The 18,405-nt window shown below is 39.8% G+C and overlaps 2 protein-coding genes across 2 annotated transcripts; one reads left to right on the forward strand and one right to left on the reverse strand.

Moving 5' to 3' along the window:
• The first annotated feature begins 8,243 nt into the window (after positions 1-8,243).
• On the forward strand, positions 8,244-9,212 carry LOC114118273 (olfactory receptor 51S1). The gene has a single exon (XM_027979030.1). It carries the CDS (start codon positions 8,244-8,246, stop codon positions 9,210-9,212), a length of 969 nt encoding a protein of 322 aa, XP_027834831.1.
• A 7,656-nt stretch (positions 9,213-16,868) lies between these two features.
• On the reverse strand, positions 16,869-17,822 carry LOC114118274 (olfactory receptor 51A7-like). The gene has a single exon (XM_027979032.2). It carries the CDS (start codon positions 17,820-17,822, stop codon positions 16,869-16,871), a length of 954 nt encoding a protein of 317 aa, XP_027834833.2.
• Positions 17,823-18,405: the final 583 nt, after the last annotated feature.

Raw genomic sequence — 18,405 nt, forward strand, 5'->3', positions numbered from 1 at the left:
AATTTAGCAGCTGCATTGCATTATCAGGTCTATATTGGTCAAAACAGTGAAAAACAAGATATATTAAACTTGTGGATTATCTAGTTATTAATATCTCTGTCCCATTGCACTGAGCAATTAAAAATAATAATCATGTGTATAAATAGACTATACTATTTCTTTTGCATTAATACTAACTCCACTCTGTGGGTACCAATGGAATAAAAATAGAGCTTTGTGTTTTTGCAACTATATCATATGTTCGTTTTGTTTGTTCAGTTTTGATTTATTTTAGCAGATAATATGGTCAATATTTTTCAAAGCTCTTCATTTCATTCATGTAAAACAAATTAACATTGGGTTGAACTTTGTTTTCAAAAGCTTTCTATATAACCATGTGTAACTTTACCTTTCATCCGCCAAATTGTTTAAGACTTTTTAAAAGATATGTATATATAGAAAAAAATATGATCAAGAGTAACTACTAATCCCTTTAATGATAAAATCTTTGAGTATCTATATGGAATATGTCATCAGCTTTTTCTTAAATCAGTGGCTAAAGTTCAGGTATTTAATCCTGTAAATTTTCATTTTTCAGGAAAAAAGATACATTTTAATGTATAGTTAATAAATGAACATCACTAAAAATACTAGCCCTTTTAATACTGTAATACTCATATGAAGTATCAAAAGTAGTCAAAATCATAGAAACAGAAAATAGAATGGTGGTTACCTAGAGCTTTAGGAGAGGAAAAAAGCTACTGTTTAACGATTATAGAGTTTCAGATTCAGAAGACAAAATGTTATGGAAATCTATTTCACAACAATGGAAGTATACTTAGTACCACTAAACTATACACTTAAAAGTGGTTAACATGGTAGCTTTCCTTCTATGTTTTCTATCAAAATAATAGATTTAGAATCCCCAAACTCCTAATTTATCTCTCCCCCAACCTTTTTCCCTTTGGTAACCTTTTTTTTTTTTTCTTCTGTATCTGAGTCTGCTGTTTTTTAAAGAAATTAATTTGTATTCTTTTTTTTTTCTATTCCATATACATGTGGTATCTTCTGATAATCTTAAATGGTTTTCCTGCTTCCACTTTTGCCTGCTAAATCCATTCCTACTCTACATGGCAGGTAGATGTAACTTTTTTAAATCACAAATCATATCGTTACATTTCTCTACTTTGAAAACATCCAAGGATATTTCCTTGGACTTCAAACAAAAACTTTGTCTTGCCTCGCCACTTGAGAATTTGCCTGAAACATGCTTTGTCCATATCAGCACATGGCTGATATGATTAAGAATATTCATTCTCAATATTTAGATCTCAGTTTAATATAACCTTCAGAAATATCACCCTTTCTATAGTATTCAGCCACTCTCCATCCATTATTCCATGATCCTTTTCTGTTTGTTTTATAGACCTTAGATAGAGCCATCTGGAATTGTCTGAATTGTTTATTCATTTATTGTCTATCACTCTCCCCACTGGAAGATCCGTGAAACAAGAAACCTGACTATTCTTGTTTACTCCCTTGTTTACTACTGTAGCCTATAATAATATCTGGTATATATCAGGTGCTCATAACTCATCTTTGAGAGAAAACCACTTTGGACAACAAAGAGGGAAGATTGGTGACCTGATGTTGACGGGCACATACAGCAAATAATAGGAGTTATGCATATTCTGGACACATCACTAACCTTACATACAAACCCTTTTTACTGATGAGGAAACTGAAGCTTGGAGATGTGAAGGGGCTTGTCCTGTATTATAGATAGAAAGTAGCAAAGCAAGGATTTTTGCCTAAATAGGTCTAAATATGAAAGTCATAATGCCATATTGTGGGCTCCTGAAATATGATAGCTGATGACAGACATGTTGATCTGAGATAAAGAAGTACCCATGAATGGTTTAATTCTGTCCCTTCCTCAAGCTATTAGGTCAGAATCACTTATCACGGAAAATAGTTATCCTGAACATTAGGAAGATCAGAGTACAGAGATATGGGACCATTTCTATGGTTTAGAGATGAGAGAAGAGACAACTCTGGATCCCAAAGGCATGAAAGTATAGGGAATGGTACATGGAATTGAACAGGGAACCTGTGATAGGACTGGCTATGGGACTGTGGGTGTTCTGAGGAGGTAAAACTGACTTTATCAAGGTCCTAGTCCCAATCCCCAGGGATTAAAAAAAAAGCTTCAGTTGGAGAGTTTGAGGGAAGCCTCCAGGTCCAATAGATCACACCTACTGGAATTTTCTGGGAGAAAATGAGAAGAAGGATGCAGTAACTTGAATCTAGGAGAAATTTAGTTGTACCCTGGGGATAAAGACATTAACGCACAATCTCTTCAAGAGGAGTAAAAGTAACAGGAATGAGCCAGGATAAACCCACAAGCTGGAATCTAGTTACCTAGGTCTGCCTTAGGGATTATAGGAACAAAAACATCCCTGAACGTCTTCAGGTAGGGGAGGAGCGGTGGGTGGCATGACACACATGAGTCCCTAGGTTCTTTACAGAGATTTGGGCTAATTATGTCCAAGGTGTGAAGGAAAAGCCGCAAGCTGGTGTGGGGAGTGGGAGTGTCTGAGACTTGATCCACCAGACAACAGGACATTTGTAAAGAATGAGAAATGGCAAGGAGAATGAGAAAGGGCAAACACAAGGAAGAGAGAGAAAAAGAGTGAGCCCAAATGACTTGATTTGGGCCAGAGGAGAGTGGGGATCCAGTCAAGCTCACTGCTATATTTCAGAGAGATCTGACTTTATGTGTAGCAGAGTGAGTGTGGTTGGGGATGAGCATCAAACCATAACAAGGATAAAAGGTCATTCAACGGCCCTCTTTGAATGAATTATTTGAATTGATTCAGCCCTTAGCCTAAAGCTACAAAGCAAAGTGAGTAAGTGATCTTTGGAGATATGGAACCTGCACCCTTAGAGCCACTAGCACCCTGTTGTACTCCACTGAGCTCATGGCAATTAGTCAAAACAAAGACAAGCAACAAATCCAGGGGTCCCTATGGTCTAAACCTGGGATACTCTCTGGGGCTCATTATGTGCTCTTTGAAAAAAAAAGGTTTGGGAGAGGTTGTAAACTGCCAAAGAGCAGAAAGACCAAGACAAAACAGGGCATCAGAACCTAGTGGGCCTATGAGCTTAGGGTTAGTGTGGGGTGGAAAGAGACTTGTTTTACAGGCTGTGAGAGCAGTAATTTATGCTGGGGATGGAAGGATTCTTCCATTCCAGCTACAGTTCAAAAGTTATTGTGATGCTTCCTCTGGGCAGAACCACAGACCCTTAACTAACTACAGCATTCTCAGGATCCCCATGGGGCTGTGACAACAAGAGACTGGACCCCTGTGCTCTACTTTCATGTAGCGCACACCCCACCCACTCCACCAGAAGCTGTACAACAAGGGTAGCATAACGAATACATCTGAGGCAGTACAACGTGTGTGAGGGTCACTGGAGGAACCAAGTGAGTGAACTGCACAAAGGGAGAAGCAGGTGTGGAAAAGGACCATTAGATTTGAGGTAAGAGTGATAAAGTAAATGGGGAGAGGGTAGTAATTGGGGAGATGAAACAAGAATGAGGAAAGCGGAAGGAGAAATAGGTGTGAAAGTTGCTGTTTCTGAGCCTGAGAGGGCAGAAAGAAGATAGGGTAAAGAATTTGGCCACTTGCAGAAAGTTACTTCCGTTTTTGAAGCATGGAAATGTAGATGTGGGTTGGAGAATTGGGATGGAGAAGTAGAAAGTTTATAAAAGCAAAATTCCATTTACAAGGAGCCTGGGCTCAGAATCTGGACAACAAGAGCAATTTTTATATAAGCAGACTTTAAAACAGCTCATGGAATTCAACAAATATATTTCATGTATAATGGAAAGATACCGTTATTATAGAAATGAAAAATATAAAAGATAATATGTCTTTATACAGCTCATAAAGTAGCAGGAAGGCATGGAAAGTGTTATAATAGTGCACTAGTTTATGCTAGAGGGATTCATAGAGTTAAGAGAATAATAAGTGATTTGTTTGCAGGGAGTAATATATTAACATTAGCAGGTCTATGGGAACCAGTAGCAGATGAGTTCTTGTAAGAATAAATTGTTTCCTGAGATGGATAATGGAGTGAAGATAGAAATAACTGTCCATGCAAAGACATGGATTCTGAACCAGCATGCAGTATTCAGGATTGGGTTAAAGTCTTGGAGACTGGGTATAAAGGACTATAACAGTTGCCACCATAATTTAGAGAAAGGAAGTCACTTGAAGCAGACTTTGACGATCAAATATATCACTGAGAGATGTCTTAAAATTAATATAGAATAATTCTTAAAATGTATGACCCACAAGGACCTACTATATAGCACAGGGAACTCTGCTCAATATTATGTGGCAGGCTGGATAGTAGGGGAGTTTGGAGGAGAATGGATACATGTACAGGCATGGCTCAGTCTCTTTGCTAACCACCTGAATCTACCATAACATTGTTAATCAGCTATACTCCAATAAAAACTAAAAAGTTATTGGAAAAATTAATATAGTATAGTTCTAAGGTTCAGTTCAGTTCAGTTCAGTTACTCAGTCATGTCCGATTCTTTGTGACCTCATGAATCACAGCACGCCAGGACTCCCTGTCCATCACCAACTCCTGGAGTTCACTCAGACTCACGTCCATCGAGTTGGTGATGCCATCCAGTCATCTCATCCTCTGTCGTCCCCTTCTCCTCCTGCCCCCCAATTCCTCTCAGCGTTAGGGTCTTTTCCAATGAGTCAACTCTTCGCATGAGGTGGCCAAAGTACTGGAGTTTCAGCTTTAACATCGATTCTTCCAGTGAACACCCAGGACTGATCTCCTTTAAAATGGACTGGTTAGATCTCCTTACAGTTCAAGGAACTCTCGAGCCTTCTCCAACACCACAGTTCAAAAGCATCAATTCTTCGGCACTCAGCTTTCTTCACAGTCCAATTCTCACATCCATACATGACCACTAGAAAAACCATAGCCTTGACTAGATGGACCTTTGTTGACAAAGTAATGTCTCTGCTTTTGAATATGCTATCTATGTTGGTCATAATTTTCCTTCCAAGGAGTAAGCGTCTTTTAATTTCATGGCTGCAGTCACCATCTGCAGTGATTCTGGAGCCAAAAAAATAATAATAATAATAAAGTCTGACACTGTTTCCACTGTTTCCCCATCTATTTCCCTTACTGGTGGGAAGCTTGGGGAATCTTGAAAATTCAGTAGCAGTATCTGCTATTCCCTGTAGGCTGGCTTTCTGCCTACCTTACACTCCTGATAAGATTAGCAGGGGTCCTTTTCCCCAGATTCTTCAGAGCAAAGCTAAATTCCATAGGTGTCCTCACAAAGACAGAGTGTGAGAGAGAATCTGAATATACGGAGTAGCAGAACTGATCCCTACCTTGTATTTCAACTAGCCACAGATTTGAGATCAAAAATAGAGAGCTTATTACCAAAAGTTAGACTCTATAATTTACCAAATCATTTTTGTTCCCTGGTTGTTTTATTTCTCAATCCCGCATGTGATGCCCTTTTTAAAATGTTTCTTATATGCCTAGGTCTCTTGCGTATTCAAATGTCATAACGTATCCGATTTGATCTCTTACTTTGTCATATGGATATACCACCTGCCTCCAGCAGATTCATTAGTTCTTGGCCCTGTAAATATCTCTTTCAGTACAGTCAAGGTTAATATGGAGACAAAGAGAAGTCTCTCAGGAAATGGAGGAGCAATCATCACCTTGGAGAAAAGTCCAATCCCTTAGCCATTTCTTCCTACTGTGACTTATCCCCTATGACCTAACTTAGCAATTTCTCAAATTGGCCACTTCTAATTCTGTAGCATTCATGTGCAACTGAAGACCCTGTCTGATGCGTAAATTTTTCGATGCTGGCCTGGTAAGTAGCAAGGAGAATTTTAATGAGAGCCATATAGCCAGTCTTGGTCTGGACGCAACTGTAAATTGAGAGGATTTGTTCATAATACTTTGCCATCTCTGTATGGCTGCTCCAATCTCCCCATTGCACCAGCCTCAAATCTTCCCTATAACCAAATATCTCATGTTCTATCTCTTTAGTAACCTGAGCGACTTTTATTTCAAACGGCAGGGAAATAAGCCAGTAATGAGTGAAACTTGTCCTCTCCCCAAAAACATCATTTAGTATTTATACACGTCTTTTGTTGATAATGTCCCCACTTTCAGTTTTGAACCACAGAAATAAATCTATAGAAAGCAAGATTTCAGTATGAGAAAAATGGAGCTTATACTTGTCTTTGTAGTTATCTATCAGATATTTGAAGTAAAATATGGATGAAAAATGCCCTAAGTAAAATATTGATAAAAATGAGTGATGTGAGATGTGATTATTAGATACACGTTTATGATCGCCTGCCTTTCTGATGGGTGCAGATGTATGTTTGTGTGCTGCATACTGAGGGAAGTTTCTGAACATCTGAGGAATATGTGTATGTGAAGAGGTAGACTTACTCATTGTCTGCAGGTGTGTTTATGGAAAATGACTGAGTCTTTGTATTGGCTTGGCTCTGATGGTGTAAAGCAGCAAAAGATTGGTTAAGGGCACTTGCCATTCACAATCTGTGCAGATGAGTGTATGTATGATAAGAATATACTAATACGTGAATATACGGGTGCTTTTGTTCCACATGTATTCTCATGTGAATATGTGTATATGTATCAGTGCATAGTCAGAAGTGCTTTCATCTAGGGAATGAGCATTTTGTATCTCTCCATGGTTGAGTGTTTGCATGAGTATGCCTTATATTTTGTTTATATTTTGTTTATCCGTTGATATAATGCCGCTTTTCTAATTTTACTTTTGTCACATGCACTTTTAGTGTCATACTCAAGAAATTATCACCAATTCCTATGTCATGACGGAGAAGGCAATGGCACCCCACTCCAGTGCTCTTGCCTGGAAAATCCCATGGACGGAGGAGCCTGGAAGGCTGCAGTCCACGGGGTTGCTGAGGGTCGGACACGACTGAGTGACTTCACTTTCACTTTTCACTTTCATGCATTGGAAAAGGAAATGGCAATCCACTCCAGTGTTCTTGCCTGGAGAATCCCAGGGATGGGGGAGCTTGGTAGGCTGCCGTCTATGGGGTCGCACAGAATTGGACATGACTGAAGCGACTTAGCAGCAGTAGCAGCCTATGTCATGAAGCTTTTCCCTTATATATTCATCTAGCAGTTCCAGGTCTTACGTTTAAATCGTTAAACCTTTTTGAGTTGATTTTTGTTTGCAGTATAAGAACCAAGAACAATGTAATATTTTGTATGTGAATACATTTGTTAAGATCTGATTTGGATTATTTGAATTTATAACGCTTATGACATCCAAGTAGAGACTTGGGTGAGCTAAATATAGAATTATCTGGGGATATATTTATGATTCATCAACTTATAAAGTTTAGTTGAAGTCAGGAGGAATGTCACTGAGGAAAAAGGAAATAGCCAAATAAAGATTCTCAAAAATACCAGTGTATAAATTGGATGGGAAAGGGCATGGAGAACTAAAAATATAAATTCTGATAGGTGGAATTGAAAAGGAGAAAGTATTTCATAAGAGCCAAAGCTCATTGAGAAACACATCAGTTTAGGAAATGTAAGCGCCCCTAGATTTGGTAATAAAGGAGTAATGGATGATGAATGAGAGCAGTTCAAGTGAATTGAAATGTGTGTTGAGGAAGCACAGAGGTCAGATTGCCTGGGACTGGGAGGAGTAGAAGACATGTTCAGGGACTTCCCTGGTGGTCCGGTGGCTAACACTCCATGCTCACAATGGTCAGGGAACTAGATCCCACATGCTGCAACTTAGTTTGTATGCTGCAACTAAGATCCTGCATAGCCAAATACATTTAAAAAAGAAAAAAAGAAAGTTTGCTCATAGGAGTATAGACCCCCTTATGGGTGTTTTCCGTTAAAGGAGGGAGCAAATTAGGAAAAAAGCTACAGTGAAAAACAGGGTTGAGGAAAATGGGAAAATCATTTAAAGAGAGAATCAGAGCTCTGTGGACAGCTATAGAAAATGCTCCAAGGCAAGGGATGACTATGGCATAGCTACTAGAATGAGTATGTGTATGTGTGCCTGGGGCAGGAGAGGGAGGGGGCAGGCAGTTTTAGAAAGCCTTATGCAAATGCATCATAAGGTTAAATAAGTCTTTCTAATCCGTTTTCAGTTTCCCAAGTTCCCAGTGGGATCCTGAAGTATGTCAACATTCCTCACCCACTCAGCTCCCAATGCCAGCTCTTCGATGGCCCCCACCTTCCTGCTGGTGGGCCTGCCAGGCCTATCGGCTGTACCCTCCTGGTGGGCAGTACCCCTCATCACTGTCTACCTTCTGTCTGCCCTGGGCAATGGTGCTATCCTCTGGATCATTGCCCTGGAGCCCACACTGCACCGCCCAATGTACTTCTTCCTCTTCCTGCTCAGCATGTCTGATGTTGGCTTGTCCACAGCCCTGATGCCCACCCTGCTGGGTCTTGCCTTTGCAAATACTCATGCTGTCTCTGCCTCAGCCTGCCTTCTCCAGATGTTCTTTGTCCATGTCTTTTCTGTCATGGAGTCCTCTGTCTTACTTGCCATGGCCTTGGATCGGGCACTGGCCATTTGCCGCCCTCTCCACTACCCAACACTCCTCACCAATGGTGTCATCAGCAAGATCTGTGTGGCCATTGCTTTCCGATGCCTGGGTCTCCACCTGCCCCTGCCATTCCTCCTGGCCCACATGCCTTACTGCCATCCACAGGTCCTGACCCATTCTTACTGCTTGCACCCGGATATGGCCCGTTTGGCCTGCCCCGGAGGTGGGGGAGCAGTGTACAGCCTCTTTGTGGTCCTGTCTGCCATGGGCTTGGACCCTCTGCTTATTTTCTTCTCCTATGGCCTAATTGGCAGGGTGTTGCAAGGTTTGGGGTCCAGTGAGGATCGCTGGAAGGCTGGCCAAACCTGTGCTGCCCACCTCTCTGCTGTGCTTCTCTTCTATGTGCCAATGGTCCTCCTGGCTCTCATTGATCGTCTCAGGATGCCAATCCCTCAGCCTGCCCATACTCTTCTCTCCTATGTCCACTTCCTGCTTCCCCCATTGATAAACCCTATTCTCTATAGTGTCAAGATGAAGGAGATTAGAGAGAGAATCCGCAAGAGATTGCAGCCCAGGAAGGTGGGTTGTGCTTAGTGAGAAGGATGTTTCCTCCATATTTGGTGGTTAGCTGACACAAAGGTTTCCATGACTGAGAACTCAGTTCATCATGCATAAAATGTCATTCAGGTACACAAAAGTGCATGTACACAGATGTATATTTCTGTCCCTTGAAGTGTTCATGTGGATACTGATGAAAGTTTATGAGCTCTAGAGAAGGGGAGTGGTCTATTGTGAGCCCCTATTAACATCACATCCATGGCCCAGAAACAGTCAGAATCTAAGTCTTGTCACAACCATTCAGGTGTGTTAGGGGTGTGCATTTTCTGCATGTCCACCAGAATTCCCTGTTACCATTATTATCAAATTTTCATCAATTTTATTAGTGATGAATTTTACTTTACATCAGATTTTCCTAATAGAAACAGTGTCTTTCACATATCTGTAGGCTATTTTGTTTCTTCCTCTATGAATAGTCTCTTCAAAAAGACTTCACCCATTTTTCTACTGGATTGTTTAAGGTTTTAAAAACAAATGTGCAAGAAATCCTTTATATAAAATCCTTTTTATACCTTTGCCAATATAGTATTTGCCTTTTTCACTATTTAAGTAACCAAATCTCAAGTAAATGCAGTTTAACATAATCAAATCCATTTTAATTTTTAATTTTTGTTTTTCATGTGTTGCTTTTAAAACAAGTGTCTTTAACCTGTTCTGTACATATTCTCTTAAGCCTTTTTAAAAGAACTGTTATAATGACTTTTCTAAGTCCGATGTTATGTTAACAAGGTAATTATGTACTCGCGGTAGCATCATCTATTAAACACATTCTCTTTTTCTCACTGAAATAAAAAACTATGTATGTCATATGTTCGGATTCCTGGTGGCTCAGATGGTAAAGAATCTACCTGTAGTGCAGGAGACATGGTTCTATCCCTGGATTGGGCATATTCCCTGGTAAAGGGAATGGCAACCTACTCCAGGATTCTTGCCTGGAGAATCCCATGAATAGAGGAGCTTAGCACACTACAGTCCATGGGGTCGCAAAGACTCAGACATGACTGACTAAGCGGCATATATGTCATATTTTAGGTGTACGTATGGATATGGACTTTGCTTTAGAAATCTAATGGAATATGGTATATATGTGAAATAGCTGGCTTAAAACTCAGCATTCAAAAAATGAAGATCTTGGCATCTGGTCCCTTCACTTCATGGCAAATAGATGGGGAAACAATGGAAACAGTGAGAGACTTTCTTTCCTTGGGCTCCAAAATCACTGCAGATGGTAACTGCAGCCATGAAATTAAAAGACACTTGTTTCTTGGAAGAAAAGCTATGGTAAACCTAGACAGTATATTAAAAATCAGAGACAACACTTTGTCGACAAGGGTCTATATAATCAAAGCTATTGTTTTTCCAGTAGTCATATACAGATGTGAGGGTTGGACCATAAAGAAGGCTGAGTCATAAGGCAGTTCTATTTGCAATTCTTTAAGGAATCTCCACACTGTTCTCCATAGTGGCTGTACTAGTTTGCATTCCCACCAACAGTGTAGGAGGGTTCCCTTTTCTCCACACCCTCTCCAGCATTTATTGCTTGCAGACTTTTGGATCGCAGACATTCTGACTGGTGGGTGTGAAGTGGTACCTCATTGTGGTTTTGATTTGCATTTCTCTAATAATGAGTGATGTTGAGCATCTTTTCATGTGTTTGTTAGCCATCCGTATGTCTTCTTTGGAGAAATGTCTATTTAGTTCTTTGGCCCATTTTTTGATTGGGTCTTTTATTTTTCTGGACTTGAGCTGCATAAGTTGCTTGTATATTTTTGAGATTAGTTGTTTGTCAGTTGCTTCATTTGCTATTATTTTCTCCCATTCAGAAGGCTGTCTTTTCACCTTGCTTATACACAGTAAAATAAAGTAAAAATAAAAATTTAATTAAAAAAAAAAGGCTGAGCACTGAAAAATGGATGCTTCCAAACCATGGTGCTAGAGAAGACTCTTGAGATTCCCTTGGACAGCAAAGGAGGTCAAACTAGTCAATCCTAAAGGAAATCAACCCTGAATATTCATTGCAAGGACTGATGCTGAAGCTCCAGTACTTTGGCCACCTGATGCAAAGAGCTGACTCTTTGAAAATGACTCTGATGCTGAGAAGGGGTCGACAAAAAATGAGATGGTTGGATGGCAACATCAACTCAATGGACATGAGTTTGAGCAAACTCCAGGAGTCGGTGATGGACAGGGAGGCCTGGTGTGCTGCAGTCCATGGGGTCACAGAGTCAGAAAAAACTGAGCTGAACAACAATATATGTGTCATATATATTCACATATCACTGACCTACTAGACCAGCCTCATAGTGTGATTTGGTTAATATGCGCTATAAAGTGATCCTCTTTCAAAAGCAATTAAAAACTCTGAAATTCTAACAAGAATTACATTCTTAGTAGATTAAATATAACCAAATCAGCATTCATGATAAGTTTCCACATCCAACAATTTATGTATTTCACTTATTAAGAACTTGTTTATACTTTTCAATAAAATTATTCATTTTATTTAAATATATTTCTATGTAGTTTTTTTTTTTTTTTAGTTTTTATTTTTAAATTTTAAAATCTTTATTAAAATGTGTGATTGTGTTGCTATCATAAATAAAATATTACCCCATTTCTCTGTGTGTGTGTGTGTGTGTATGCTCAGTCATGCTCAAGGACTGTAGCCTGCCAGGCTCCTCTCTCCATGGGTTTCCCCAGGCAAGAATACTAGAGTAGGTCGCCATTTTCTTCTCCAGGGGATCTTCCCCACCCAGGAATCAAACCCATGTCTCTCAAGTCTCCTCCATTGACAGGCAGGTTCTTTATCACTAGCACCACCTAGGAAGCCCTTAACATGTAACCACCTTGGGTAATAAGGAGAAAAACTTTCTGTGGCCTGCCTGGGGACTGAACCCAGGACCTTGGTGTTATTAGCCTCAAACTCTAATCAACTGAGATAACCAGCCATTTCTATCTCCACATATATATTGCTAGATTGAGAAAAAACATTTTTTTATCTTGCATTAGTATGTACTTTACCAAATTATCACAAAATTTTAGAAGCATTTTAAAATTTTTATATTTTATTTGTATTTATTAACAGCATTCATAAGTAAAAATAGATGATAAGTAATGTTCCCCTGATATTCATATAAATTATTTCATTTTCTTATTTTATTAAATTCATTGGAATCTCCAACCTGTTATGAAAGTTTAAGAGTGAACAAAAAATGTTGTTTCTCATTTTATTTATTTATTTATTTATTTTTTTTATGTTAATCATAATTATTTTATTTGGTGTTACATAATTTTTATTTTTATTTATTTTTTTTTATTTTTATTTTTTTTTTTTTTTAAATTTTAAAATCTTTAATTCTTACATGCATTCCAAACATGAACCCCTCCCTCCCCATAACATCTTTCTGGGTCATCCCCATGCACCAGCCCCAAGCATGCTGCATCCTGCGTCAGACATAGACTGGCGATTCAATTCACATGATAGTATACATAGTGTTTCATTTACTGGCACTGCTAGATGGTTGACTGCTAGATCTTTGAATAAACTTTATAACACTTAAATAGTTCATTTATATTGCATTTAAAAAAATTTTTTAATAAGCTTACTTAATGAATCCTATTAAATGCATTTTCAGCATTCACTAACACAATAATAGTCTACTTTAATATGTTGAACAGTTGAAACATCCTTGTTACTTGTGATTAAAGAAGAACACATTTTAAATGAAAAGCGAAAAAATCAAATTTTCAGATCAAATCCATTTAGTGACAAGATAAGAATACACAGTGATATATTAGAACATATTCTAGGAATACAGAAACAGTTATAGCCTCATATTTTATCAAACTATTCTTTAAGATATACTGCATATTCTCTTAATAAACTAATTAGATGGCAGTCTCTCAATTTCATGGAGAAGGCAATGACAACCCACTCCAGTACTCTTGCCTGGAAATTCCCATGGATGGAGGAGCCTGGTAGGCTGCAGGCCATGGGATCGTGAAGAGTTGGACACGACTGAGCGACTTCACTTTCACTTTTCACTTTCATGCACTGGAGAAGGAAATGGCAACCCACTCCAGTATTCTTGCCTGGAAAATCCCAGGGACAGAGGAGCCTGGTAGGCTGCCGTCTGTGGGGTCGCACAGAGTCAGACAAGACTGACGCGACCTAGCAGCAGCAGCAGCAGCAGCTCTCAGTTTCATGAATAAGAATACTGAGGGTGAGATTTTAAGAATGCCCCAGGTCTATCAAACTAGTTACTAAACAGAATTTATTTTCAGATTTTTCTTAATTCAAAACCCTTGCTACAAAATACGCTTTTAAAATTATTGAATGGAGAAACAGCATGGTCTTGAAGAACAGTGATGAGGTCTCTGAGAAACTTTTCTTTTTTTCCCAAAGCCCACTCTTTCCTCCTCCCTGGAACACCTACCTCCATCTTCCCATTTCTTTACCGAGAGTAGAATGTTGTATAGAAAGAACGTGGAGTCACATTGGCCTGGCTTAGAATCCTCAGTCCATTATTCCTGAGTGATTTGGCACTAGCTGTTCCATGTTCATAAAATAGGTGTAATAAGGATTTCATGCAATCAAGTCTCTGTATCATACTGTCTGAACATACAAAATATTCAATAAATGATAGTTTTGTGGAATTAATCATGGAAGTTAAAATAACTATATTTAAACTTCGTATGCATATTCAGTCTGAATAAAGAACTTTACAGTTGGAAGTTTCTTTAAGTTCCTACCACTTCATTGTATACAGGAAACTACTGAAAGCATTTGAATGGCCCTTTGTAACTGGGTGGTAGATGAGCTAAATGCAGAATCACTGACTGCCTCCATGTTTGTATAACTTTACTAAGAGATGGGAGCAAAGAGCTCTTCGTTTCACAGCAGGGCCTCAACTGCTCTCCCCGTCTCCTGACCACTGGCCACACCCACATCAATCCTGTAACATCTTTGGTTCTGAGTGCTCACTATTACCATTCATAGCACCGTTCTCTCTCTGAAAATCATTCCACACCAACTTGAATGATAAGTTTCAGGAAGAACTCAACTGTTCTTTCTCCTCTCAATAGCGCATACGGGGATAGAGATATTAATAAGAACTTCTGGAACCATAATTTGTTCTCTCATGTTCATTACACTTCTTTATGCTAGCCATTTTACCCACACCCTTTCATTTAGACTATTCTTTTAGTTCAAATTGAGATACACCTGCCAAGCATATACAATGGATGAAGTATTTCATCTTTTAGAGACTTTTAAATTTGAATCATTCACAACTCTTTCCTTGTGTACATTCACAGTGTATCAATGAGAGAGACATACGAATGTTGATGATGTATATAGGTCTCCATCCTTTATGTCCCAAGGATTTCCTCCTACACTTTCCCTTCAAATTGGCTTTAGCAAAAGACACACTCTCTAGGTTTCCTTTTCACATTATCCCAGGAAAGTATTTTGTATTTTTCAATCATTAATGTACACACCAACCGCCTAGAATCTTGTTACAAGACAGATTCTAACTTAGTAGGCTTGAAGAAGGATGAGATCCTATGATTCTTACTATTTCCCAGATGCTGCTGAGGCACATCAGTGCACCACCCTTTGGTTAGCAAGGAAGAAAACTTACTTAGACAAACCTAGTCACAATGGAAAGGATTTAATGTAAATCACAGGGAGGAATCAAATGCTGAGAGGCAAATATAAAGATGCTAAGCCTCTTGAGAAATCTGTATGCAGGCCAGGAAGCAACAGTTAGAACTGGACATGGGACAGCAGACTGGTTCCAAATAGGAAAAGGTGTATGTCAAGGCTGTATATTGTCACCCTGCTTATTTAACTTATATGCAGAGTACATCATGAGAAACACTGGACTGGAAGAAACACAAGCTGGAATCAAGATTGCTGGGAGAAATATCAATAACCTCAGATATTCAGATGACATCACCCTTATGGCAGAAAGTGAAGAGGAACTCAAAAGCCTCTTGACGAAAGTAAAAGAGGAGAGTGAAAAAGTTGGTTTAAAGCTCAACATTCAGAAAACGAAGATCATGGCATCCGGTCCCATCACTCCATGGGAAATAGATGGAGAAACAGTGGAAACAGTGTCAGACTTTATTTTTTTGGGCTCCAAAATCACTTCAGATGGTGATTGCAGCCATGAAATTAAAAGACACTTAATAGAGGAAGCTGAGCTGGGCCCACAAAGAAGCCCACATTTAGGATACAGTAGGACTCCTTTGGAATAAACCTGGTTGCAGAAGAGAAATTATCCTGGACTCACCTGGCATCTGCAGGAAAAGGGGGCACCCAGTAGAGGGAAGAGTTTGGGCTGGGTGTCGAGTCTTGGCCCCAGGCACTTGTCTTATACAAGAAGTCTCTCCAATTAAGCTGTACCACAAGGGGTTTGAAAGACTTCCCTCATAGATCAGTTGGTAAAGAATATGCCTGCAATGCAGGAGACCTGGGTTCAATTCCTGGATTGGGAAGATCCCCGTGAGAAGGAAATGGCAACTCACTCCAGTATTCTTTTGGAAAAGACTCTGATGCTGGGAGAGATTGGGGGCAGGAGGAGAAGGGGACGACCCAGGATGAGATGGCTGGGTGGCATCATGGACTCGATGGACGTGAGTCTGAGTGAACTCCAGGAGATGGTGATGGACAGGGAGGCTGGGCGTGCTGCAATTCATGGGGTCGCAAAGAGTCGGACATGACTGAGTGACTGAACTGAACTGAACTACTCCTTGGAAGAAAAGTTATGACCAACCTAGACAAGCATATTCAAAAGCAGAGACATTGCCGACTAAGGTCCGTCTAGTCAAGGCTATTGGTTTTCCAGTAGTCATGTATGGATGTGAGAGTTGGACTGTGAAGGAGGCTGAGTGCCAAAGAATTGATGCTTTTGAACTGTGGTGTTGGAGAAGACTCTTGAGAGTCCCTTGGACTGCAAGGAGATCCAACCAGTCCATTCTGAAGGAGATCAGCCCTGGGATTTCTTTGGAAGGAATGATGCTAAAGCTGAAGCTCCAGTACTTTGGCCACCTCATGCAAAGAGTTGACTCATTAGAAAAGACTTTGATGCTGGGAGGGATTGGGGTCAGGAGGAGAAGGAGATGACCCAGGATGAGATGGCTGGATGGCATCACGGACTTGATGGACACGAGTCTCAGTAAACTCCGGGAGTTGGTGATAGACAGGGAGGCCTGGCGTGCTTCGATTCATGGGGTAGCAAAGAGTCGGACAGGATGGAGCGACTGAACTGAACAGAAATGGTCCAAAACCTTGCAGAATTCTCCCAATTACAGTTCATTTCCTACTTACAAGCTTCTCTGAGATTAGATGTCTTCTTTACTCTTTTACCTGAGGATAGATGGCCTCAGTCTCCCCCAATAACAACAACAGGATTACTACCTACTTTATAAATTGTAAGCCTCTTCTTCCTTAGTATCAAAAAGCTGTGGTATGTGACATCCATGATACATATTAATTGATTACTTAATAATTAGCTAATATAATTAAGGACTCTAAAGTAAATGGAAGCATCTCCTATTTGAAAGAAACGTTGTCCTACTCCTAAGACAATTTGATGTAGAGAAAATGGAACTTCCACCTTTGCCTCATCATTTAGACTTCAGACTCAGTTTTTCCAATTTTTCCAGAACCTTCACTCTAATCTGCCGAGTTTTTACACAATACAAGATGGGATTCATCAAGGGTGGTGCCAGCAAGAATGCATCAGCCATCAGAATCATAGCAACAGGGAGTGTATGCTTGGGAAAGCGATGCATGATAGCCAAGGTGATGATGGGCACATAGAAGATGAGCACAGCATAGATGTGGGACACACAGGTGTTAAGAGCTTTAAGCCATTCCCTGTAAGATGCAATACCCAATACAGTCTTCAGAATAAACACATAAGAGACAACAATTAACATAATGTCTGACATCGTACAGAGTGTAATAAACAGACTGTAGTAGAAGTTAACTCTATTGTCAGAGCACGCCAGCTTCATGATGTCCTGGAGGAGGCAGTAGGAGTGGGATAACAGGCGTTTATTACAGTATTTGAGTCTCTTTAAAGTGAAAGTGAGGGGAAGAACTAGGAGAATGCTTTTAAAAGCAAATGTTAACCCAATGTGCAAAACTCTGGAGTTAGTAAGGATGGAGCGGTATCTCAGGGGGTTGCAAATGGCCAGAAAGCGATCAAAAGACATGATCAGGAGTACCGAGGACTCCATGTCTGTGAATCCGTGGATAAAAAATTTCTGAGCAATGCAGGCATCAACAGAAGTCCCCATGGCATTAAACAAAAAGATCCTCAGCATGGCGGGAAGAGAAGAGAAAGACAGGCCCAGGTCCGATAATGCCAGCATGGAGAGGAAATGGTACATGGGCTCCTGCAGAGAAGGCTCTGTCCTGATGACAAATAGAATAGTGCAGTTTCCCAGGACAGCCATGAAGTACATGAGGCAGATAGGGATCGAGATCCAAATGTAGACACCCTCAAGCCCTGGGATCCCAATCAACAGGAATGTGGAGACTGCAGCTTCGGAGGCATTGAGAGGAAGCATCATAAATAGGTCTCTTACATACTGCTCCTGGTAGATAAATAATCAAATTATTATTCTCTTAGTTATGTTTACTGAACACAACTCACTTTAATTGTCAGTTAAATTAAACACAGTTCACATTTAGGTATCAAGAAATAATGTTATATAACTTTTTCTATATAAAGAAAAATGAGTAAATTTAAATAGATTCATTTTTATCTAAGACCTTTATACTCTTCGAGTCTATCTTTATTCCTTATATACTTCTAAACAACTCTATAGAAGTGTGTCTATGCATGCTAAGTCTCTTCAGTCGTGTCTGACTCTTAGCAACACTTTGGACAGTAGCATGCCAGGCTCCTCTGTCCATGGAATTCTCCAGACAAGAATACTGGAGTGGGTTACCATGCCCTTCTCCAGAGGATCTTCCCAATCCAAGGACTGAATCCGAGTGTCTTCTGTCTCTTTCATTGGCAGGTGGGTTTTTACCACTAACGCCATCTAAGAAGCCTGTCTATAGAAGTAGTAGAGTGCTTTAATAACTTTTTTTTTCTTCTTTTTAAGCCACAATGTTTGGAGGTTTATCAGTCAAGTAAACTAAATTGTG

This window comes from Ovis aries, chromosome 15 (assembly GCF_016772045.2).
Source record: "Ovis aries strain OAR_USU_Benz2616 breed Rambouillet chromosome 15, ARS-UI_Ramb_v3.0, whole genome shotgun sequence".
Classification (NCBI taxonomy): Eukaryota; Metazoa; Chordata; class Mammalia; order Artiodactyla; family Bovidae; genus Ovis; species Ovis aries.